Source organism: Dipodomys spectabilis, unplaced genomic scaffold (genome assembly GCF_019054845.1).
Source record: "Dipodomys spectabilis isolate Male_0828 unplaced genomic scaffold, ASM1905484v1 ptg000215l, whole genome shotgun sequence".
NCBI classification, from domain to species: domain Eukaryota; kingdom Metazoa; phylum Chordata; class Mammalia; order Rodentia; family Heteromyidae; genus Dipodomys; species Dipodomys spectabilis.
In genome coordinates, this window is record NW_024870892.1 from 9,119,625 (window position 1) to 9,143,220 (window position 23,596).

The following is a 23,596-nucleotide window of genomic DNA, read 5'->3' on the forward strand; positions in this document are numbered from 1 at the left end:
AACTCTTCTCTCCAACAAACCACTAGAAAACCGGAAGCGGCTCTGTGGCTCAAGTGGTAGAGTGCTCCCCTTGAGCTGAAGAGCAGGGACAGCGCCCAAGCCCAGAGTTCAAGCCCCACAACCAACAAAAAAAAAAGTCTCATGTCCTTTCCTGCTTGGGCTGAACTTCAAACCTTGATCCTCAGATCTCAGTCTCCTGAATAGCTAGGATTACAGGTGTGAACTTCTGGCTCCTGGGTTGGCTGAGCTTTCTGGGTTCCATCCAGTCAGGGCATAGGAGGAAGAAGAGGCACCCTCTTCATCAGGCCTGTCATACACGCATTATTGAGGTGGGTTCAGGGACACATGAGTTAGTCCCCATGATCAATGGGAGAAATCCTAGTCATTAGGACAAGTACCCTTTCCCAGCTGAGTGACCCTGAGCAAATAGCTGTGAGGGTGGCAGGGGTGGTCTAGGGACCCAGGACATACTGGAGCTGGCCCACAGGAAAAGGAACACCCTGAGCATCCTGTAGGACCAAGCCATGAGACATTTAACAGACTAGCTGGAGCAGTAGGCTTGGACTTGGGAAAATGGACACAGGTCCAAAAGGTCAGCTGGTAAAAAACCGGGCACTGAGGGGCTGGGAAGTTGGCTAAGTGGTAGAGTGCTTGCTTGCCTTGCATGCATAAGGCCCTGGGTTCCATTCCTCAGCACCACATAAGCAGGAAAAAGCCGGAAGTGGCGTTATGGATCAAGTGGTAGGGCGCTAGCCTTGAGCTGAAGAGCTGAGGGACAGCACCCAGGCCGAGAGTTCAGCCCCTATGACCAACAACAACAACAACAAAAAATGGGACTGAGTTGGGCACTGGTGCTCACTCCTGTAATCCTAGCTACTCAGGAGGCTGAGATCTGAGGATTGTGGTTCAAAGGCAGGCCAGGCAGGAGTCTGTAGACTCTTTATCTCCAAGTAACCATCAAAAACCCAGAAGTGGCACTGTGCCTCAAACTGGTAGCGTACTAGCCTTGAGCTAGTAAAAGCTCAGAGACAGGGCCCAGGCCCTGAGTTCAAGCCCCATAACTGACACCACCACCACCAACAATAACAAGTTAGTGCTGAAGACAATTGGTAATGACACCAGATCCATACAGTAACAGAGCTCTGGTGCTCAGAGGGTTTTAAAGCCCATCTCCCACATACCCTATATAGCTGTGCCAGCCCTTCTTGTCACCATATCTAGGCCTATTCTCCAGGCCTATTCTCCCACCATTGAGAGAGGCCAAGATCCTTGTCAGGGTTGACTCATACCTGCCCAAGGTACTAATGCCCACTGTGCGCAGGTGGGGAGGGAGGCAGAGCCTGGCTGGGCAACATCCATGGGACTCAGGCCCTATCCTGCCTTAGAGTAACCCCCACAGCCTTGATCTAGAACTCTAGGCAGGCATGAACTAGGCTTGGCCCTAGGAAAACTTCACAAAACAGGAAGCCAGGATGATGCCCAGACATGGCTCAGGAGGCTCCTTTGACCAGTAGCAGGGTGCAAGTGGAGGAGAGAGACAGAAGCCTCTAATATCATCCCCTACCTTGCCCTGGCCAGGTACTAGTCTTGGGTACCTTAGAAGTAGTTTCAGGCAAACAGGGTGGTACTGTGTTTGGCAGCCAGGCCAGGGTCAAGGAAATGTGGAAGCATTAAGGTGACCAAATCTTGTCCTCTTTTTGTTTTTTTTTTGTTTTTTTGTTTTTTGTTTTTGTCAGTCGTGGGGCTTGAACTCTGGGCCTGAGCACTGTCCCTCAGCTCTTCAGCTCAAGGTGAGTGCTCTACCACTTGAGCTACAGCGCCACTTCCGGTTTTCTGGTGGTTTATTGGAGATAGGAGTCTCACGGTCTCTCCTGCCTGGGCTGGCTTTGAACCGAGATCCTCAGCCTCCTGAGTAGCTAGGATTACAGGCGTGAGCCACCAGCGCCCGGCTTGTCCTCTTTTTGTATGTATGACTGTACTAGGGCTTTGAACTCAGGGCCTAAACACTGTCCCTTAGCATTTTTGTTCAAGGCTGGTACCCTACCACTTGAGTCACAGCTTCACTTCTGGCTTTGTGCTGGTTAATTTGAGATAAGAGTTTCATGGATGTCCCTGACTGGGCTGGCTTTTCACTGAGATCCTCAGATCTCAGCCTCTTAAGTAGCTAAGATCATGGGCACCTGGCTCAGAGCCTATCCTTGTGGTGGGAACTCACGAACTTTCATTGTGTGAGTTTTTTGGTAAAGAAGGATCTGGGTTGCTAAGGGAAGGAGGAAAAGAAAGGGTGAGTGAGCAGGGTGTGGTGGTTCATGCCTGTAATTCCAGCCTTCCAGCCGTGGTGGTACATGCCTGTAATTCCAGCAATTGGGAGTCGGAGGCAGGAAGACTGAATTTGAGGCCAGCCTGAATTACACCGTGAAACCCTGTTTCAAAAATGCAATGGTGAGCGGGGGAGGGAAATCGGGAGGAAAAAAGGAAGGGGTGACAATGTTGGACAAGAAATGTACTCATCACGTGTGCACTGTAACCCCTCTGTACCTCACCTTTCCAAAAAAGTTTCATTAAAATTTTTAAACAAATGTAATGGTGAGCACTTGCTTAACATGGACATGGTCCTTCCTTTATTCCCAGTACTGAAAAACAAAAACAAAACAAAAAATGATAAGGGACGGAAGAGAGGAAGGAAAGAGGGGGGCAGGGAGGGTCCCCACAGTCAGAGAATTATGCCAACTGATGCAGGATTCTGGCACCCTCTATTACAGCCCCACCTCACTTCCTGTTTGCTTCCTTTGTGAAGACAGCACCTCTCAGGGCCTACTTCAGCTCTAGTCCCCAATGGGCAGTCCTGAGGGAACCTCCCCTAGGAACCTAGGAGACAATACGTTTCCTGGGCTCTTCCCAGCTACTCTGTTCCTCACTCCATGCCTGTCTGTCCTTTGCCTGGGTCACCTTCACAAGCCAGTCTGGCCCAACTCAGGAAGGACAGAGGAAATGCGCTGGAGCAGAGGTTAAGGCTCAGACTTCCTGCTTCTGCCTGGCCACCCCTTCCACTCAGGGAAGGAGAGCTCCCCCTGCCGCCCCAGCCCCCTACGACTCAGCTGGGAGCTCTCTGGACACCCAGCTTGTCTGTGAGCTTCACTTGTAAACAGGGCGTCTGTCTGGAGGAGGAGACTGGAGACTGGCAGGGTTGATGGCAGGGCTGGCAGCTAGCCCAGGCAGGGCAGGGCAGGGCTGAGCACAGCTGCAGTCCCTGCCTTGTGCATTGCACACACACACACACCCCACTTCCTGTTCCCACTGGCCGTCTCCCTTCGGGTGCAGACTGGTGGGGCCCTGGCTGTCTTCAGAGGAGCTTTTTTTTTTTTGTCGGTCATGCGGCTTGAACTCAGGGTCAGGGCTTAGGCACTGTCCCTCAGCTCTTCAGATCAAGGTGAATGCTCTACTACTTGAGCCACAGTGCCACTTCTGGCTTTCTAATGCTTTATCGGAGATAAGAGTCTCACGGACTTTCCTGCCCCAGCTGGCTTTGAACCTTGATCCTTAGATCTCAGCCTCCTGAGTGTAAGGTCTGCACAGGGACACCTCCCTCCCTTTTGGCTGTTTCCGCCCAGTATCTGTTACCTAGGTAACTGGCAGACCTGGGAGCAGTCACCTTCCCCTCCTGCTAGGTCACATCCTTGGCCACCTCTGGTCTAATACCTCCCCTCTGACCCTAGGAGGGTCTCAGACCCCTCCAGATCCAGTGTGGCCACACCTTTCCCCCACCTGGCCACACCTCTTCCTGTCCCTGGCCTAGATAAGTCCTGGCCCAGAGTTGGGTCACCTCTCTTCCTCCCCCCCCCTTGCCTTTTCAGCCATGCTTTCCCACCATGCATGGCAGGGGCAGCAGTTCAGTAAATAAACTTTTTTTCCTGCCTGAATAGTGCATGGTGTTCTTATCTGCTACCTAATGAAGCCTACCTATTTAATAGACCTTACACTGAGTAGCTAGGATTACAGGCGTGAGCCACGGGCGCCCAGCTCTCAGAGGAGCCTTTTTACTCATCACAGATGTATTGCTTAGCCCATCTATAGGGTCCCTAATCTGTTTGTTGGAGGTGGGGGAGAATTTGTACATGCAAGCTTACCTGAGGCCTGCACATGACACGAGTGTGCAAGAATGTGGGCATCCAGAACCCATCTGTGTGTACACCAGACCCTCGGAGCAATCACAAGATAGCTCCCACCCAGCGTGTGTGTGTGTGTGTGTGTGTGTGTGTGTGTGTGTGTGTGTGTGTCGGGGGGGGGGGGAGTGCTAGAGCTTGAACTCAGGGTATCATGCTTTCACCTGGCTTTTTCTTTTCTTTCTTTTTTTGCTGGTCCTCCAGCTTGGAATTGGGCCTGAGCTCTGTCTTTGAGCTTCTTTTGCTCAAAGCTAGTGCGCATTTAAGCCATAGCACCACGACTGGATCATGACTGGCTTTTTCCAAGTATTAGAGATAAGTGTCCCACAGACTTTGCTGCCTGGGCTAGATTCGAACCACTATCCTCAGATCTCAGCCTCTTAAGTAGCTAGGATTACAAGTGTGAGCCTGTCACTCTCCTGAGCACGTGGATGTCAGGCCAGGTTGTTCTCTAGGTGTATCCTGAGCACTGCAAGATGCTAGCTGCATCCCTGGCCTCAACTCCACTCCAGGCAGGAGTTTCCCAGGTGTGACAGCCAGCCACAAATGTTCCCAGATGTGCACGAACATCTGTTTGAGGGCACATCCCTCCTCTAGAGAGACCTCCCTTCCCCATGGAAGAAAAGAGGGAATCAAAAGGGTAGGCGCCAGCCTGCTCTTATGGATAGAAAGGTAGAGCACCAGCCTGGAGGAAAAAAAAAAAAAAAACTAGGGGCAGTGTCCATACCTTGAGTTCAAGCCTCAGAAATGGCACTCACACTCACACACACACAGGTCTTTGCAGATGTAATTAGTTAAGATAAAACACATGTAGGCATTTTTAGAAATGAGTCTTGAGTTTGATATGGTGGTACACACCTGTGATTCTAGCTACTCAAGAGTCCTCAGAAGAGACCCTGTCTCAAAAACAAAATACAAATAAAAGGGCTAAAGCATGGCTTAAATGATAGAACACTTGCCTCGCATGCACGAGGCTTCTGGCTTGATCCCCAGTAGAGGAGAGGGGAAGGCCAGGGGGAGAGCTGAAACCTGAAGGACTCACTCTATTCAGGGTGGCGCTGATGCAATGGCAGCATCTTCATACCTAAAGAGAAATTTACACATAGAGACACTAGGAGACAGCTGTGAGACAGAGCCACAAGACAAACAATGTCTGGAGCTCTCAAATGTTGGGAGAGGCAGGAAAGACCATTCCTGGAGCTTAAGAGGAAGCCTGGCCTCAAACCTGGCTCTTGGACTTAGGGTTACAGAGAATCACAGAACAAATTCCTTTTGTTTAAAGCATCCAGCGCATGGCCTCTTGTTATAAGAGCCCCTAGAGGGGCTGGGAAGGTGGCTCAGTGGTAGAGCGCTTGCTCTGCACCACATAAGCAAAAAGAAAAAAGCCAGAGGTGGCGCTGTGACTCCAGTGGTAGAGTGCTAGCCTTGAGCTGAAGAGCTGAGGGACAGCACCCAGGCCCAGAGTTCAGGCCCCACAACCAGACCCCTCCCCCCCCCAAAAAATAAGAGCCCCTAGAAACCATATATACAATCCTGAATGCTCACATTGGCACATACCTTTGCAAATCATGTTCAATCAGCACCTCTGTGTACCAGGTATTGGATACACATAGGGGACAGACCTGTGCTCTTGAAGAACTGGTGTGTAGCCATCCTCAATACACAGAAGCACATGCATGGCATATGATAGCAAAGCCTGACCCTTGCATGCAGATATGCAGATAACACATACCAAAAGGCAGGAAAGATGGAGGCAAGGGTGGGAGGGGGATGGGGAGGAGAGGAGAGCAGTGGGGCCTCTTTTGAGCAGGCAGGTTTAACAGCCCTACCCAGGACACACACACACACACACACACACACACACACACACACACACACACACAATCCTTCCCCATCCCCCTCTATTGCCAAGAACACTAACAACTGAGGGGAGGGGCTGGCTGGCTGGGGAATTCCCTGAAGCCTCCTCCACAGGAGGGGGAGGGGGTCAGCCTGCAGGACAAGTGGACAGCTCAGGGCTTGATTGGGCCACGGGAGGAATGAATAGTGTAAAGCTTCTAGGAGACAAGCTGGTGTGGTGAGGGAAAATCCTTTAGGCCCACCTCAGGGCCTCAGGAGTGAGCAACAGGACTCGGAGGGAGCTGTAGGCACCAAAGGTTCTGCTTTTTTGCTCAAAGCTGGTGCTCTCCCACTTGAACTACAACTCCACTTTCTGCTTTTTCTTGTGGTTAATTGCAGATAAAAGTTTTATGGGTATTCCTGCCAGGGCTGGCTTCAATGGATCCTCAGATCTTAGCCTCCTGAGTAGCTAGGATTACAGGCTTAAGCAAACGTAGTACTTGGCTTGTAGCTGAATTGGAATGGTTTTTTAGCCTCCTGTCCAAGCTATGCACACACCAGGGGCTTCTATCCAGTCAGTAGGGGATCCTGGTTTCCCCTGAAACGCAGTTCCAGGACTGAGGAAGCCTCCTCCCGTCTCTGTCCTCTCCTGGTCACTACCAACAAGGGAGTAAATTCTTGGGGAGCTTCCTGGAGGCATTCCTGTTCCCTAGGCAAGAGGCAAGATGTAGGCCGTGGTGTCCTCATCCTGCATTAAAAAGGAGGGAGGAAATGGGTCTCAAAACGTTCTGAGGTGCATGGTCTAAGGGCGTCAGTATCTTAGGTCGCAGCAGTCAGGCTAGGGGATCTTGTCCTGCAGGACTCGGCTCGTGGTCATAGTTCCGCAGATCCCCGAGCCTCGGGAAGTCCCAAGAACCCGCCCAAGCCCGCCCACACCTCCCGCCGGACGGGTACTAGAAATGGGTAGCCGGAGCCCCGTATGCCCTACTGCGCAGGCGCAAGACGGTCTTCCCGGACCCAGAACGCGCAGCCTCACACTGCGTCCCGAGCGTCCCTCAGGCTCCGCCTCCCGCCGCTCATAGGGGGCGTGGCCAGGGCCGGGGCTGCGTCGGGGGGCGGGGCGAAGCCAGGGCCGGGTCTATAAAAACGGCGGCAGCGGCGACGCGCCCGGCTCCTCTCGGCGGCGGCAGCAGTGGCCCTGGCAGAGGAGTCCGCGGAGGTGGCGGCGGCGGTGGCGGCGCTGTTCCCCGCGCGGTCCGCGGAGCGGGGTCCGGGCTGTGCGACGTCGGGCGGAGGCGGCATTGCGGCCCCGGCCCGAGCCCGATCTCGGTGAGCTCTACTCCCCCGGGGCTCCCCCCTCCCCCCTCCCGGCGCCGACCCCGGGTTGTGTGTGGAGAGCGGGCCCCACCGGAACCCTCGCCGCCTGCTCGGGGCCGCGCTCCCCGCAGGCTAGCCGCCGCCGCCGCCGCTCACCGCCCTCTCTCTTTGTCTGGTCTGCCCCAAGGGTCGCCTCCCCGGCCGCCCCCCGCCCCCGGGCCGCCCCCCGGGCCCTGCGTCCCCTCCCCCGCTGGCGGGGCCCGGACAGAAGATGGTGCAGAAGAAAACAGCCGAACTTCAGGGCTTCCACCGTTCGTTCAAGGTGAGGGCCTGTCTGTGTTGAAGGGCTGCTGCGGGACTGGACCACCAAAGTGGCCCGTGTGGGGGGACCAGAGCCCGTCCCAGAGGAGGCTCGCGTAGCCCGCCTCCTCCCCCCCCTCCCCTCCCCCGCCCGCCTGTTCCTGGGACTGTCCCAGCCGGGTGTGCGCTGAGAGGGAGGGGTCAGAAAGCCGCAGCCCTGTCTCCAGCTCTGGCCTGTGAAATCTCCAGGAACCCCAGTCGGGCCTCGGAGCCCCCCCTTCTGCCAGGAGCGGTGTAGCTCCCCTACATGCCCCAGCCATGTGTGTGCTGGTGTAAGGGGGGCGGGGAGGGGGGGGGGTCTCACTAGGCCACAGTCCAATCTCCTGTGCTCTGTGTGATTCCCTCCTCCAGCAATCCCTGGGGAGGCCCTCGTTTCCCTGCAAGCCCCAGCTGGTTGTGCCCTGTTTGGGGAGGGATCAACAGGCCCCAGCCCTGTCCGCCCCTTTGGCTTGTGGGGACTTACTTTCAGGAATCCTTGGCGAGGTTGGTCCCCTGACTCTCACCCCCTGGTGGCCTGGGGAGTGATTGAATGCCCCTCCCCAGATACCTCAGGCCCAAAGTGCTATTTCCTGTCTGAGCGGGAAGTTTCTGCAGAGGCTTGTGACTGCTGATTCCTGGTCTCAGATGAGTGAATCTTGGGGCGGTGAAAACGGCAGGTGCTTGGGCTTAAAGCCCCCGCGGGGCCTGGCCCTGGGGACGCAGTGATGTCAGCTTGACTGCCCCACCCGACAGGCTGGGTTATGTAATGGCTTCCCTGGGCTTCCTTGGGGGCAGGGACCTGTTGCCCTCTTACAGAGAAGGCAGGACTTGTGTGTATGTATGAGAGTGTGTGTGTATCTGTGTGTAGTGTACACATTCACCCACATCAGTGTGGGAGAAGTGTGTAGAGCCTAGAGAAGAATTCCCAGGCCTGTCCAGCCAGTGTCTCCAGCCAGTTGCCCCACCCCTTCTCTACATGCCTGTCATCCCTGTTTCTCCTAGCTTGGCCAGCAGCATGTAGGGGCTGGGGCTTAAGAGGGGTGGATCTGAGAGGTCACTTATAGTGGTCTTTCTTGGCGCTGGGTGGAAGCTAAGACAGGGTCAGTGTAAAGGGCCAGCACAGGGCCAGTGAGATAGCCAAAGCAAACCCGAGTTTTCTGGATGGTTCCAGCCACCTCCTGCCAGGGCCTGCTGACTCAAGGCCCACAGCCAGACCCAGGGCAGGCTGGGACTAGGCTACCCACACGGTTTAGGATTGACTGACTGCAGGCTGGCCTCTGCATGGCCTACGCATAGCTATGTCTGGACAGTGGGAATGCATCAGGGAGGCAAGAGGGGGAATGGACAGAGGTCCTGGCCAGGAGACTGCCCTCCAGGAGGCTAGGGGCCCATCATTCAAGGACTCTCCTCCCAGGATTCCCCCAACCATCCCTCCCCCCATACACACACATGGCTGTTTTCTTGGAACAGACTGCAACATAGCAGAGAATCACATTTGCCAGGTCTCCTGGGTTTATCTTCCATTTATTTAATTGTTATTTTGGTTTGGGGGGATGAAACCCAGAACCTCAAACACACTAAGTGCTAGATGAATGCTCTGCTACCAATCCATACCCTATTTTGTGTTTGTGGGTGTGTATATCTCTGTGTGTATATACACACATGTGCATGCATGCTTCAGTACTGGAGCTTGAACTCAGGGCCTCATGCTCTTGCTTGCTTTTTGCACTCAGAGCTGGCACTCTGCCACTTGAGCCATGCCTCTATTAAGCTTCCTAAATTTTTTTTTGTCAGTTTTGGAGCTTGAACTCAGGGTCTGGAGGCTGTCTCTGAGACTGCTTGTGCTCAAAGATAGCACTCTACTACTTGAGCCACAGTGCCACTTCCAGTTTTTGAGTTGTTGATTGTTGTTAAGTTGGAGATAAGAGTCTAATGGGGGCTTTTCTGCCTAGGCTAGCTTTAAGCTGCAATTCTCAGAGCTCAGCCTCCTGAGGCTGGGAATGTGGCTTAGTGGTAGAGTGCTTGTCTAGCATGCATGAACCCCTGGGTTCAATTCCTTGGAACCACATAAACAGAAAAAGCCAAAGTGGTGCTGTGGCTCAAGTGGTAGAGCACTAGCCTTGAGCACAGAGAGGCTCAGGGACAGAGCCCAGGCCCTGAGTTCAAGACCCAGGATGGCAAAAAAAAAAAAAAAAACTCAGCCTCCTGAGTAGCTAGGATTACAGGTGTGAGGCATGGGCACCTGGCAAACCTCCTAATTTTTATTTATTTATTTATTTTTAAGGTTCTAAAAAGGAGGATCCAAGATAGGACCAAAAATCCCTGTGGGTGAGGGTGACCAGGCCTGGTGCCCTGGCCCCTGTAGATCTGTCCTTTCATTGACTTCCTTAATGACTGCCCCATCTGTCTCAGCCTTTCTTTGTTGGAGGCTGTGACAGCATGTATAGACAGTGACTGGATAAGGCTAGAAGCTCAGACTGGGCCCAGTGGCCTCTTAGCCCTTTTCATCCTTAAGAGATTCCTAGAATTGGAGGCAGCTGAAGATCTCAAGCCTCATGCCCACCCTTCCTCCTAGTCACCTGCTTTGTATGGTTGTTACCCTGGGGTTCTAGACAGGGTGCCTTATCTGAGCACTAGGTGTGCATGCTTCTCTGCTTGGTTGACTGGGGTTCCTTCTCTGCCAGGCTCCTAGCAACTATCTGCCAGGGCAGTGCAGTGAGGAGGTAGGGAGGGCCTAGACTGCCTTTCATTCCTGCTGGCCTCCCCTCTGGGATCAACCCATTGTCTGTGGTGCCTTCTGCTCTCCTTAGGGTCTCCTAGAGGGGGCTTCTCTGTTAGATGGCTCTCCTAGATGTCCAGGTTCCCTGGCTTACCCTGCTATAGCTCTGTGCCCAGCTCTCAAGGCCCCCACTCCCTCAGGCAGACTGTCTCAGCCCAGTATGTCTCATTTATTTGTGGAAATATATTTATTTCAGCATTCTTCTGTTCAGGGCCAGGAAAATTTTTCTCTTGATTTTCAGCCTCCATCTTTTCCTGTTCAGGATCTCAAACCCTCCTTCATACCCTGTGTTCCTTTGTTACCTACCTAAGCTCTAGGCATGAACTAGAACCAAATGGTTGTCTTAGTTAGCAGTTTAGGATCTGGAGGAGCTCCAGGGGTGACCCACAGTACTGGAGCTAGGAGTGACATAGCTAGTCTCTGGCCACCATCAAGTATGATGCTCTGTGCTCTGGTAACTGCTGTAGGATCAGTTCTGTGTTCTCAGGAGGAGGGCTTGGATGCACAGAGCAGGTGGTGATCATGGGACACCACATACCTGTGAAAGCAGGTGCCTCTCATCTCTGTGGCCTTCCAGAACACCAAGCATGGTAGTCACAGATCCTCTAAACAAGGAAAGAGCAAGAGCAAGCTATTTACAGGGAGGAGAGGGAGCCCCAGTTCAGAGGGAAACCAAGGTCCCAAAGGCCACGGGCTGCTTGCAGTGTCATCCACGTAGGGCTCAGCCACTCTGATACAGTCCAGGAGGCCATGGGAAAGCAGATTGGCAGCCCTGCCTGAAGGCTGCTGCCTTGCCACATCCCAGTCCTGACATCATCGGGCCTCGGAGGCTGTCTCCTTTCTGTACATAGCTCACTGAGACCCAAGCTGTGTCCCTTTCATTACTCAGTCCTGGGCTAGAAGTAGAAAGTCAGGTTTCTAGCTGGGCACAGGTTTCTAGATGGCTCATCTATAATTCTAGCTACTCAGGAGGCTGAGGTCTGAAGATTGAGGTTTGAAGCCATCCCATCTGTGATACTCTTCTTTCCAATTAACTACCAAAAAAGCTGGAAATAGAGCTGTAGCTCAAATGGTAATGCATTAGCCTTGAGCAAAACTGCTCAAGTACAGTGCCCAGGTCCTGAGTTTAAGCCCTAGGACTGGCAAAAAAAAAAAGTCATTTTTCTCATGGTGGACATACTGGGAAGTGACCTTGGCATTAACGGATATGGAGCAGCATCCCTGGCCTTCACCCACTCCATGCTCAGAACATGAAGCATATGACAGTTGTAATGGCCCCCTACATGCTCGGTGTCTCCTGGGGAAACCCCTGGATAATGGAACCCATAGACCCCAGGAGATACTATTTCTGACCAGTGCCCTGCTAAGGACTTAGGACACTACCCACATTGAAAGCCACACACTTTGTGTGGTGAAGAGAGGGCATTCCTAAGAGGTGGAGTCCCCTGCTTCCCCACCTGCTTCCTGATTCTGTGTGTTGGGGCCCAGCCTGACAGGCTGAGCCTCACAGCCCTCTCCTAACCTGCAGGGGCAGAATCCTTTCGAGCTGGCCTTCTCCCTAGACCCGGCCCACCACGGTGAAGCAGACTTCAGCCCACAGTGCGAGGCCCGCCCTGGTGAGGGCCTGAGGGGGAGGGGTGTGGTGCCCAGGGTTCTCTTGGCAGAGGGGGAGGGTGGGGTTCCATGGGAAGCTAGGCTAGGCTGGGCAGCTCATCCTGAGCCTGTGCATTCCCCCACCCTAGACATGCCTGCAAGCCAGCCTATTGACATCCCAGATGCAAAGAAGAGAGGCCGGAAGAAAAAGCGGTGTCGTGCCACTGACAGCTTCTCAGGCAGGTTCGAAGGTGAGCGGGGTTGCAGGCTGGGGTATCAGGGAGATAGTACTGGGCTCTGCCTCCTCACCCCTTCCCTCTGCCTCTTAGATGTCTACCAGCTGCAGGAGGATGTGCTTGGGGAAGGAGCCCATGCCCGCGTGCAGACCTGTGTCAACCTCATCACCAACCATGAGTATGCTGTCAAGGTGAGCTATCCTGTCACCAGGGTGGCATTCAAGCTCCTAGACAACAGCTGGGGAAAACCAGTGTCTAAAAATGGCCCCAGGCCTGGTGACTCAGGCTACCCCATGAATGCAGGTCAACTCTGCCAAGCCCCAAGTCCCAGCAGGAAGTGACCATTTTCTCTGGCCCCTGTCTACCCCATACACCTGTGGCCAAGGACCTGTGGCTGTTGACAGCTGATTAGAAGCTGAGCTGGCCTGCTGAGTCTTTCAGATTGTGTCGTAGCTCTGAGTCTCTTTAGTCTGAGGAAGACAGTTACTTAGAGGATTGCTTTCTGGGACCAAAAGGCAATGTCATCAAGTAATGTGGCATAAATTTATAATCACAGTACTTGGAAAACAGAGCTAGACCCTGTCTCAGAGAATAAAACCAAAAACAATGGTGTCAAGTTGGGCTCTGGTGGTTCACACCTGTAATCATAGGTACTGAGGAGGCTAGATCTGCGGACCACAGTTCAAAGTCCATGAGACTCTTATCTCTGATTAACCACCAAAAAGCCTGGAGTAGAGCTGTAGCTCAAGTGGTGGAGCACTAGCAATGCCCAGACCCTGAGTTTAAATGCCAGAACCAGCAAAAAATAAACAAATAAAGCAGTGGTGTCATATGTAAGCCTCAGAGGGAGCTGCAAATTTGAGAAAACCAGTACAGGCCCGGGAAGGCATCTTCTTTTTTTCTTTTTTTTTCCTCCCCCTCAGTCCTGGGGCTTGGACTCTGGGCCTGGGCACTGTGCCTCAGCTGCTTTTGCTCAAGGCTAGCACTCTACTACTTGAGCCATAGCACCACTTCTGGCTTTTTGTGGGTGTGTGTGGTGCTGAGGAATCAAGCCCAGGGCTTCATGCATGCGAGGCAAGCACTCTACCACTGAGCCACCTTCCCAGCCCCATGAAGCCATCTTATGTCTTCCTGTCCATCTGTGTATGTACCCTCTGTGCCCTGGGTATGTGTAACAATCTGGAACTGGAGCCCTGAAAAGGACCTAGTGTGCCACAGCTCTGTGTTCTGAGAAGCCTTCCAGGTTTCCCTCGTGACCCTACATCCAGTTCCAAGGTGGATGGTGCTGCTAGAGGGCTGGCGGCCCAGGCAGGAGGGCAAGTGCCCCCTGGTGAGTGGGGTTGGCTAGAGGAGGAGCCTTGTCATCCTAGTCCCCTGGGCCAAGGTACCAGAAAATTAGACATGCAGGACAGGCTTCCATCTTAGCACTTTCCTCTTAGTGACCCTTTAGGGGAACCTTGCTTCCTGAGACCTGGTTTGACAGAGAAACTGAGTCACCCTGTGTGGCTTCATTGTCACCTTGTTGTAACTTGGCATAGTGCTAGAATCTGGAGATCTGTCTCAGTGACATTGAAGTGTGATGCTAGTGGGAAGACTTTGCCTGAATTTGGGAGACTAGGAGGTAGAGGAGAGCCAGACTGGGTGAGCAGGAAATCCACAGTACTATGGGGTTGAGGAATGCTGTCAGGGGTCTCTGCCCCTGTCTGTGGTGCCCACTCTCCTCAGGATCATGATGGGGTTCACTTTTATCCAGAACTATTCAGAGCACTCCAGCTTCAGCTTTCAGCAGAGGCTTCATGAAAGGGTATCTTACAAGTTCCCTTTCTGGGACAGCTGTGTTTGTCACAGGCCACACAGGACAGTATCTAGGCAGTGGGGACCCCACACACAGACTAAAGTAGTAGTCACTGGCCTCTGACCCACCAGGTGAGGGCTAGCATGAACATCCTAGCCTGGGCCTGGGGAGAGCTTAGAGGCCTGTCTCCTACTCTGAAAGCAAAGGTGGCTAGGGCCCTGTGGGGAGGGAGCACAAACTCTCCAGGATGGGGGAGGGTGGTGAGCTGCCTGACTGCCTTATCATCTCTTGCTTTCCCTTCCCTGGCTGGTGCTGCTGCCAGGGAGGCATAGTGCCCCCTGCTTGTGCTGACACCTCAGTTCTGACTTCAGCAAATTCCAGGCCCCAGTAGGAAAGCCCTGCTTTTTCTCAGGTTGAAAAGTAGAAGCTTAGACAGTGGAATTGCAGGCGGAGTCCAGGGAAAATTAGGGGCTGGGGGCAGTATCTTCTGTTTCTTTTGGGTTGTGAGTGGGTGCTGCTGACCTGGGTGATGTCCTGTCTCCCGCCTATTCCAGATCATTGAGAAGCAGCCAGGCCACATCCGCAGCAGGGTTTTCCGGGAGGTGGAGATGCTGTACCAGTGCCAGGGACACAGGTAAGGTGACCCACTCCAGCCACAGTGCTGGGCCCCAAGCCATCTTTCCATGGATGAATGGGCCTGAGTGCCACATCACCCAGCAGAATGCTGGCCAGGCTCAGCTGGGTGTTGTGGGTGGGCTCAGTAGTGGGCAACTGGCAGTTCCAGATGGGCTGGGTGAAAGTGGGCCCACGGTCCCAAGTCCTTGCCTTCCTATGGGCAGATGGCTGGACAGCAAGCAGGTACATAGAAGCCTCAGAAAACCTCAGCTCTTCTCCTGCCCCTACCCCATCTATAGGAATGTTCTAGAGCTGATTGAATTCTTCGAGGAGGAGGACCGCTTCTACCTGGTGTTTGAGAAGATGCGTGGTGGTGGGTAGGGGCTCCTGGTGAGGGGTAGGGGTGAGGGAGACATTTCCAGCTGGGTCCTCGTGGCATTGCAGCTCAGAGCCACCTGAAAGGACCTTTCTGACTCAGGAGGGGGCTTGTGGGATGGACCCAAGGAACCTAGTAGATTTCCTGCCAGGGTAGAGATGAGCACTGGATGAGCCCTGGACCCTGGGGGTAACTAGTGTTCTCACCACACTTTGCTCTAGGCTCCATCCTGAGCCACATCCACAAGCGGCGGCACTTTAATGAGCTGGAGGCCAGCGTCGTGGTGCAGGATGTGGCCAGTGCCTTGGACTTCCTACACAACAAAGGTAGGTTGTGGGGCCAGCCAGGATGTGCAGCCCACCTAACCAGGATTCTTAGAGATGCTTCCATGCCTAACCCCCTGCTCTGTTTCCCCCAGGCATCGCCCATAGGGACCTAAAGCCGGAGAACATCCTCTGTGAACACCCTAACCAGGTGAGGCAGATAACCTGCCCCAGGCCCAGGTGGGTCGCCCTTAGGAGCATCCCTCCATAGGCCCTAGGGCTGGACCCCTTCCACAGCCCCCTGCTGACCCTCCAGGTGTCCCCAGTGAAGATCTGTGACTTCGACTTGGGCAGCGGCATCAAACTCAATGGAGACTGCTCCCCCATCTCTACCCCAGAGCTGCTCACACCGGTGAGGGCTGCAGGGCCAGAGACAACCACAGAGGGGCACAGGGAGAGGCTGGATAGACCCAGGCCATGCTTACATGACTTTGAGATACTTGTGCAGGCTCTGCAACTCTGACCTGTGGAACTTCTGCTTCCACTTAGCAATAGCTTTGGATTGGCTGGGTGGAGAGTGGGGAATGGGTTCTTATCACCTCCTGATTGGACAGGGCTGGAACCTAGCAGCAAATACTGATTGCAGCGGTGAAGATGAGAGTGGAGGCAGGTTCAAACTGGGAGGGGGATGGAAGAGTCAGATTCCTTGCATCCACTTAACAGGTCAAGCTGAATATGAGGGTGGAGCTAGTGGGTTTTTGGCTTGAGTTCCATGTACCTGATGAGTGGGTGGGAACAGGCCTGGTAGCTGCTCTTAATGGCCCAATTAGCAGAGACGGGGAGGCTACTGTTGCTGAGCTGCAGTGGGCCTAGGCTGACCTCACCTTCCTGGCCCGCAGTGTGGCTCCGCGGAGTACATGGCCCCAGAGGTGGTGGAGGCCTTCAGCGAGGAAGCCAGCATCTACGACAAACGCTGTGACCTGTGGAGCCTGGGGGTCATTCTCTACATCCTGCTCAGTGGCTATCCACCCTTTGTGGGCCACTGTGGCAGTGACTGTGGCTGGGACCGAGGGGAGGCCTGCCCTGCCTGCCAGGTGCATTCCCACCCTGGTGCTAACCTAACCTCCCCAGAGGGGCCAGCGTCCACAGGGCAGTGCAAGACCTCCTTCCAGAGTTCCGAAGACCAGGGGAGAAAGCACACAGGTCAAGGGACACACAGGTCAAGAGGTGGTTCAGGATGACTGTCCACAGTGTGAACTTAGCATTCATGACTTGTATCTCCCTGGAGCCAGGCTGCTGAGCTCCCTTTTTAAAAATCGAGCCACGTGGGCAATGTTTTCAAAGTCAACTCTGGATACCTCCCCACAAATACCTCTTTTATTCTTTTTTTGAGGGGGTGGAGTGGGGGTGGGTGGCACTGGTCCTAGGCTTGACCTCAGGCCTGAGGATTGTCCTTGAATCTTTTTGCTCTAAGGGTAAAGCTCTACCACTTGAGCCACATCTCTACTTTTGCTTTTTGGTGGTTAACTGGAGATAAGACTTTCCTGCCTGGACCAGCCTTGAATTTTGGTCCTTAGATATCAATCTCCAGAGTAGCTAGGGTTACAGGCATGAGCCACCAATACCCAGCTCCTGCCTTTTTGTGTCCTCCAGAGCCACCAGACCCGTCAGCTGGTCCCAGGACCCTGGCCCCTCCAGCTTCCCCTTACCCTCAACACCCTATATTCTGGATGGCAGGTTTCACATCCCTCTCTACATGTGAGCCAGGTCATAAGTTAGGGTTACCTAGTCAGGTCTGGGAGTCCCTGGCAGTCAGTGGTATCCAGGTCTTCCCTCGGGGGGGGGGGGGGTGGCGGGGAAGGTTGCAGGGGATGTGGCCATGGCCTTGCAAGCTCACTGACTCCTATACATCCTACCCCTAGAACATGCTTTTTGAGAGCATCCAGGAGGGCAAGTATGAATTCCCCGACAAGGACTGGGCTCACATCTCCTTTGCTGCCAAAGACCTCATCTCCAAGCTGCTCGTCCGTGATGCCAAGCAGAGGCTGAGTGCTGCTCAAGTCCTGCAGCACCCCTGGGTGCAGGGGGTAAGCCCCAGCATGCCTATAAGAAGAGGGGGATGCCCATCTCCCTCCAACTATTGATGGCCATATGTCACAGCAAGTCTGTGGGCACTCTAGCAGATCAAGTGGGCACCCCCAGATACAGCAAGCCTAGGTGTAGATCTCCAGGATCCACTGCAGGCTTACAGTGCCAGGGCATAACCCTGAGCTATAAGGGCAGCTAAAATCTCCACTGTCCACCTAAAAGTCAATTGGGGCTGCTCAGAGAATCCCCACCACACTGTCCCTGTGCCTGAGTTGCGAGGTTAGCAGGTAGCACGTGCTAACCAGCCTCGGGGGCAGGGCCAGCGTACCCTCTGGCCTGCCAGTCTGTCTGGGAAAGGCTGGACATTTCCCCAGGCTTATGAAGGCTCAACTGCCATCCCAAGGGAGTGAGATTACAGGAAAAGCAGCAAGTTTTCCTAATAGCAGAAAACTGAGGTCTCTTGGAACCGCAGACAAGGGCAGCTTCAGATCCCTTCTGGAAACATCCAAGTCTCGTTTGAGAATAGAGGCTGGGAGGACTTGGACTGGAAGCTGTCCACCAGATCACCCCCCCACAGGAGTACATCAGAATATTAGCAGGGCTGCGGTCCTGCTCCCATCCTCAGCGTGGCTTAGGTTCCCTGCCCCATCTGCACCCAGCCTCTCTGGTGGGAAGATTGGCTGGGAAATTCACGGCTTCCCTTGGCCACATTCCTAATTAGCTCTTTGGGGTGGACTGGCATGCTCTCTAATCCTGGCTATGCTGTCTCATTGCAGTGTGCCCCCGAGAACACCTTGCCCACACCCATGGTCCTACAGAGGTAAGGCTTACCTCCAGAGATGGGGTGGGGGCTACATGATTAGACTTCTCTTTCTGTGGTGCTGGGGATGGAGCCCAGGGTCTCCCACGTGCTGAGCATGTGCTCCACCATTGAACTGGCCCTTCAGCCTTTTTGAGATGTACAAGTATTCATGGGGAAAAGGACACCAAGCACTTGTATGGCCTGGTACCATGTGACTCCACAGAGCTCCCGATTGGGAGCCCTGGTGTCCAGAGGGGCCCAATGATAGGGAGGGATCTTACAGCCCTTGTCCAGGGCACTATGAAGATCCTAATTCCTTGGGAAGCAAGGAAGGATGTATTGTGGGTGACCATCTTCTACCTTATCCTGTTCCAGAAACAGCTGTGCCAAAGACCTCACATCCTTTGCAGCCGAGGCCATCGCCATGAACCGGCAGCTGGCCCAACGTGAGGAAGATGCGGCCGAGGAGGCCCAGGGCCAAGGCCAGCCCGTTGTCATCCATGCTACCTCACGCTGCCTGCAGCTGTCCCCACCCTCTGAGTCCAAGCTGGCCCAGCGGCGGCAGAGAGCCAGCCTATCTGCTGCCCCTGTAGTCCTAGTGGGGGACCATGTGTGACCCCCCCTTCTCTGGCCCCCTGTACATAGGTCGCCCCCTTCCCCCGTCAGATCTAAGGTTTTTAAGCTATGGTGGCGGGGACCAGGGGCTGCCCTCCCCCCTGGTTGCATTTCCAAGCACTGAAGTCAGCCAGAGGGCGTGGGTTGGGTTTTTTGTTGTTGTTATTGTTGTTGTTTTTTTAACAGGTTTTTGCTGTTGGGTTTTTTCCTTTTCCCCCATCCCTCTTCCAACTTTTTTTTGTTTTTGTGCTCCCTTCCCCTCCCCCCCTTTTAATGGTGTTTAAAGCAAAGTAAGTGCCCAGAAGGAGAGCAGAGGGCGCGTGGAGGGCGTGTGGCTGGGGGGGTGCCTGCTACGCCCCAAGATGCTCGCCTGTACTGTGAAGGTCTCAGTGCTCCACCCAGCCATTGGCACCCTGCCTGATGTCTGCCCCTTCCGCTTCCAGCCAACTTGCTGTCTTCCAATGCAGGGAGTGGGGGGGGGGGCTACAGGGTTACCATTCCCATGCCCCCCTCCCCATCCCTCAGTATTTTCAGGGACAGTCTCTCCTCCTAGTGACAGAACAGTATCCTCTTTATCCCTCACACCCAGAGTACCCTGGTTGGGCAGATCAGGGGCTTCTTGTTCTTGTCTCTGGAAGGAGGGCCTGGCAGGCAGGGTGGATGATAGCCCACCCACTGGACTCCCCAGGCCCTGGGCCCAGGTTGGCCCATTTTCCCTTTCCTGGTGAGAAGATGACAATCGAGGCTTTCCCTCAGGTCTGTCTGAGCAGTGAGCAGGCCCCTGCCTGCTGGACATGGCCTGGCTGGACCTTAAATTGCAACTGACATAGGACAAGCTGCCCCCTCTCCACTCTCCCCACTCCCCCAGGAACTGAAGTTGGAGCAAGAGGGTTGCCATAGTAGCCTTGTCCCCAGCTGGTTCCAAGATGGGTGAGCCACTGGACAGGTGCCCATCCGCCAATGTGGGGTCCCAGAGTATCTTCCCACCCCAGGGCACCCACGTGCCCCTTCTCAGGGCTCAGCTTGACCATGGTCGTATCCTGAGTCTGGCATTTGGAAGTTCTGTTTGGTTCCCTTATCCTCAGAGCTGGGGCCAGACCCAGAGGTTTCTAGACTCTTTTCCTGCTCCCAACCCTAAGGGCAGCGATTTAGGTGTTCCCACCTTCAGGAAAAGGGCTGCCACTGCCTCAGCTACCCTTGGGGCACCCAGGAAAGGCTGGAATGGTCTACTGGGGGACCTTGCTAACTCTCCCCCAGTTCCATCAAGGCCTGGTCAGCCTGACACTGGGCTTGGGGATACCACCGCCTGGGCCTGGCTGTGAACTACTATGCAATACAATTCCTATTTTCTACATGTATACGGCCCTGCTGGTCAGGGGGACCGCCCACCCCAGCCCCAGGTCTGCTCAGGTGTCTCCAGGGCAGGGATTGTAACCCCCCCCCCCCCCCCCGCCTCAAACCGGTCAGGATTTGTCTCATTTAATGTTTTGGGATTTTTTTAAAAAAATACTTTATTTGCTCCCCCTCCCTGATCTCAAAAGAATACTTGAATGTTGGAGGGGCCTTTGTGGGGGGGGGGGGAGGGGGGCTCAGAAAAGGTCTGTCCACCCATCTCAGCCCTCCCCTTGGTCTTGTAGGATTATTGCAGTCTGGTGGCCTGGTGATCCTTTGCTCTTGGGCCCCTACCCTCCTGTGTGTACTGGCCTTTCCAAAGACCCCTGGTGGGGCTGGAGCTGCTTGGCCACACCCCATCTCTTCCCCCATCAGTGATTCTGAGTTTTGCACCTGGGGATTTCTCTGCCTTTTTGTATAAAAGAACAAATGGACCTTTCCCTGTGGCAGGTGCCCATGGCCACCTTACTCCAAAAGGCTCCACAAGGAATAGCTTTGGGTTTTCTTTTTTCCCCAGAGGTGGGAGGTTGTCATTTTTCTTTACTCCTCTATCACCTCCACGTTTTGACCTGGGGACTGCTTAGAGCCTTTACTGTGAATGACTGGGCGGTGCATGGGAAGGGACCGGCCAATAACAAAGTGGTTCAGAAGCCACACATACAGATTTAAAAAAACAAAAACTTTTTTTTTTTTTTCCTAAGTGGGGCGAAGACATCCAAGCACTTTATCTCCATTGTATCAGGTGAACTGATAGAGCTCGAAAGTTCCTTTACACCAACGCCAGAATTTTGTATTCTGTTTTGTAAGGATTTAATAAAACATAAAAACCTGCCTTATGTGTGCACTTGGTTTTCTGTGATTGTAATGGTCTGGACAAGCCTGCAACCAAGCGAGCTGCCAAGGCAGGATCCAGAGGGCCTGTGGGGCAGTGGAGGCAGGGAGGGGGGAGGGCATTCTTGCCAAGTAGGAATTCTGGGCAGGGTATGTCATGTCAGAGAAGGCAGGACTGGGAAGGGAGAAGCAGGGTCTGAGAGAAGGCATCTGGTTCCAGCCAAGCACCCCCAAAGGAGAGGACCTCACATATTGGAGGAAGAAACAACCCTAAAAGCAGTAAGTGGGAATAATCTCAGTATTTGAGACATGCAGACTACACTGGGCGTTTGGATCCTAAGGAAAGTGGGCCTCCTTCCAGTCCTGGAGCTTGGGTTCAGGGCCTGGGCACAGTCTCTGAGCTGCTTTTGCTCAAGACGAGCAGTATTATACCACTTGAGCCACAGTGTCACTTTTGGCTTTTCCTGTTTATGTGATACTGAGGAATGGAATCCAGGGCTTTGTGCACGCTAGGCAAGCACTCTACCACTGAGCTACATTCCCAGCCCCCTGGCAGCTTTTTCTTAGCTAACAGTTTGAGATAAGCCAGGTATTGGTGGCTTTTGCTTGTGACCCTCACTACTTGAGCAGCTGAGATTGAGATCTCAGGATCTCAGTTCGAAGACAGCTCAGACAGAAAAGTCCTTAAGACTCTCCAATTAAACACCAAAAAGCTAGAAGTGGATCTGTGGCTCAAGTGGTAGAGCACCAACCTTGAGCAAAACAAGCTCAGGGACAGTGCCCAGGCCAAGTTCAAGTCTCAGGACCTACACACACACACCACACACTCCAAAAAAATTAGCCCATAGTTGTGATTAGACATGATTTTAATGTGACAAGATCCAGCATGCACATACCTCTTTGCCCAGCTGGGGCATTCAGGAGAGTAAGACCAAGCACCAGCACCAGCAACCAGGCAGCTGGTGACTACATTTGCCCAGGTGGAAACTGGCTAGACCTGGTTACTGGACCTTTGAAGGCTCCAGGTTTCTCCAGCTCCAGGGTTTTCTTACCACTCTGGAGGAAGACAGACGTGGAAGGGGCGGGCTCAGCAGGCTGAGAGAAAACCACAAAAATAAAATCTAGAGCAACGGCTTAGAGGACAAGCTGTTCCTGGCAGGAGGCTGGAGCCAGGGAGCGGTCACCGCATGACCTGGAAGGGCAGGGCAGGGCGGGATGCCACCTGGGCAGGCAGACTTGGCATGTGGAACCCATGCCACACACACACACACACACACACACACACACACACACACACTACCACCACCACCACCACCATCACCAGGCACAGGAACAGGGAAGCCAATCACAAGCCCTGAGGATGGAAGGAGGGTGGAGGTTGGACAGAGCTGGTTCTCAGACATCCACCCATTTACTCTTTCACTCAGTGTCTGTGTAGCAAACTCATGTAAAATCAGAACTGGAGCAGGGAGTTGGTTATTCATGCCTGCCTGTAATCCTAGCTACTCAGGAGGCTAAGATCTGAGGATCATAGTTCAAAGCCAGCTCAGGCAGAAAAGTCCATGAGACTCTTATCTCCAATTAAACACCAAAAAGCTGGAAGTAGGGCAGGAACCGATGGGAAACACTGGGAGAGGACAAAGGAAGGAGTGACAATTGTCCACAGAGAAGCATAATCATTATCTACCTTATGAAATGGAAACCCCTCAGTACGTCGTCTTTATAATAACATTGGAAAATAAATAGTTGGAAGTGAAGGTGTGGGCTCAGGTAGTAGAATGCCAGCCTTGAGCCCAAAGCTCAAGAACAGTACCCAGGCTGTTCAAGCCCCAATACCAACATCCCCTCCCCCCACACACACACCCTGCAACATCTGTTGTTGACAGAGAAGAGTCCCTTAGGCAGGAATTGGAGCTCCAGGGGTCACCTCAGGAAGTGACCCATGAAAAGAGACTGAGCTGAGCTAGCCTATAATCATAGCTATTCAAGAGACTGAGATCTGAGAATCCCAATTTGAAGCGAAGCCAGTCTGGGCAGGAAAGGCCATGAAACTCATGTCCAATTAACCACTAAAAAGCCAGAAGTGGAATTGTGGCTCAAGTGAGAGTGCTAGCCTGGAGCTAAAAAGCTCAAGGATAGTGCCCAGGCTTTCAGTTAAAGCCTAGGACCATGGGAGAAAAAAAAGAGGGGGGGGGGGGGTAACTGAGGCAGGGAGAGGGGGGTGAGGGAGCTAAGCTTTTGGCCTATGCCAAAAGCAAGGCTTGGGAAGGAAACATGGAGTCCTGGTGACAAAGTATTCCAGAGCCGTTGGGAGCCACAGGAGGTGTCAGAATAAGGGTAAGTCATAGTTATTCTTTTTTCTTTCTTTTTGTAGGTCGTGGGGCTTGAAATCTGGGCCTGGACGCTGTCCCAGAGCTCTTCAACTCAAAGCGAGTACTCTACCACTTGAGCCATGGTGCCACTTCCGGTTTTCTGGTTTACTGAAGATAAGAGTCTAATGGACTTTCCTGCCCAGGCTGGCTTTGAACTGGGATCCTCAGGTCTCACCCTCTT

The 23,596-nt window shown here is 53.6% G+C and overlaps 1 protein-coding gene across 6 annotated transcripts; it reads left to right on the forward strand.

The window, feature by feature from the left end:
- The first annotated feature begins 7,188 nt into the window (after nt 1-7,188).
- Nucleotides 7,189-21,044, forward strand: Mknk2 (MAPK interacting serine/threonine kinase 2). 6 transcript variants are annotated; one of them, XM_042696989.1, is made up of 14 exons: nt 7,190-7,331; nt 7,507-7,641; nt 11,966-12,074; nt 12,180-12,281; nt 12,360-12,457; nt 14,616-14,695; nt 14,976-15,049; nt 15,274-15,378; nt 15,471-15,526; nt 15,632-15,727; nt 16,215-16,409; nt 17,238-17,402; nt 18,180-18,223; nt 18,581-21,044. In XM_042696989.1, exons 2-14 carry the CDS (start codon nt 7,591-7,593, stop codon nt 18,819-18,821), a joined length of 1,416 nt encoding a protein of 471 aa, XP_042552923.1. In that variant the 5' UTR covers nt 7,190-7,331; nt 7,507-7,590; the 3' UTR covers nt 18,822-21,044. The 6 variants fall into 6 exon arrangements, with proteins under 6 accessions (XP_042552925.1, XP_042552923.1, XP_042552924.1 ...); XM_042696990.1 differs by having other exon boundaries at nt 11,966-12,053; XM_042696991.1 differs by lacking the exon at nt 11,966-12,074 and having other exon boundaries at nt 7,189-7,331; nt 12,180-12,273.
- Nucleotides 21,045-23,596: the final 2,552 nt, after the last annotated feature.

Excerpts from the sequence above, each read along its gene's own strand:
- Mknk2 (XM_042696989.1), top strand. The coding sequence starts at position 7,591 with ATGGTGCAGAAGAAAACAGCCGAACTTCAGGGCTTCCACCGTTCGTTC. Across the intron at positions 12,075-12,179 it reads TGAGGGCCTGAGGGGGAGGG|ACATGCCTGCAAGCCAGCCT; the intron begins GTGTGGTGCCCA and ends CCCCCACCCTAG. Across the intron at positions 18,224-18,580 it reads ACACCCATGGTCCTACAGAG|AAACAGCTGTGCCAAAGACC; the intron begins GTAAGGCTTACC and ends ATCCTGTTCCAG.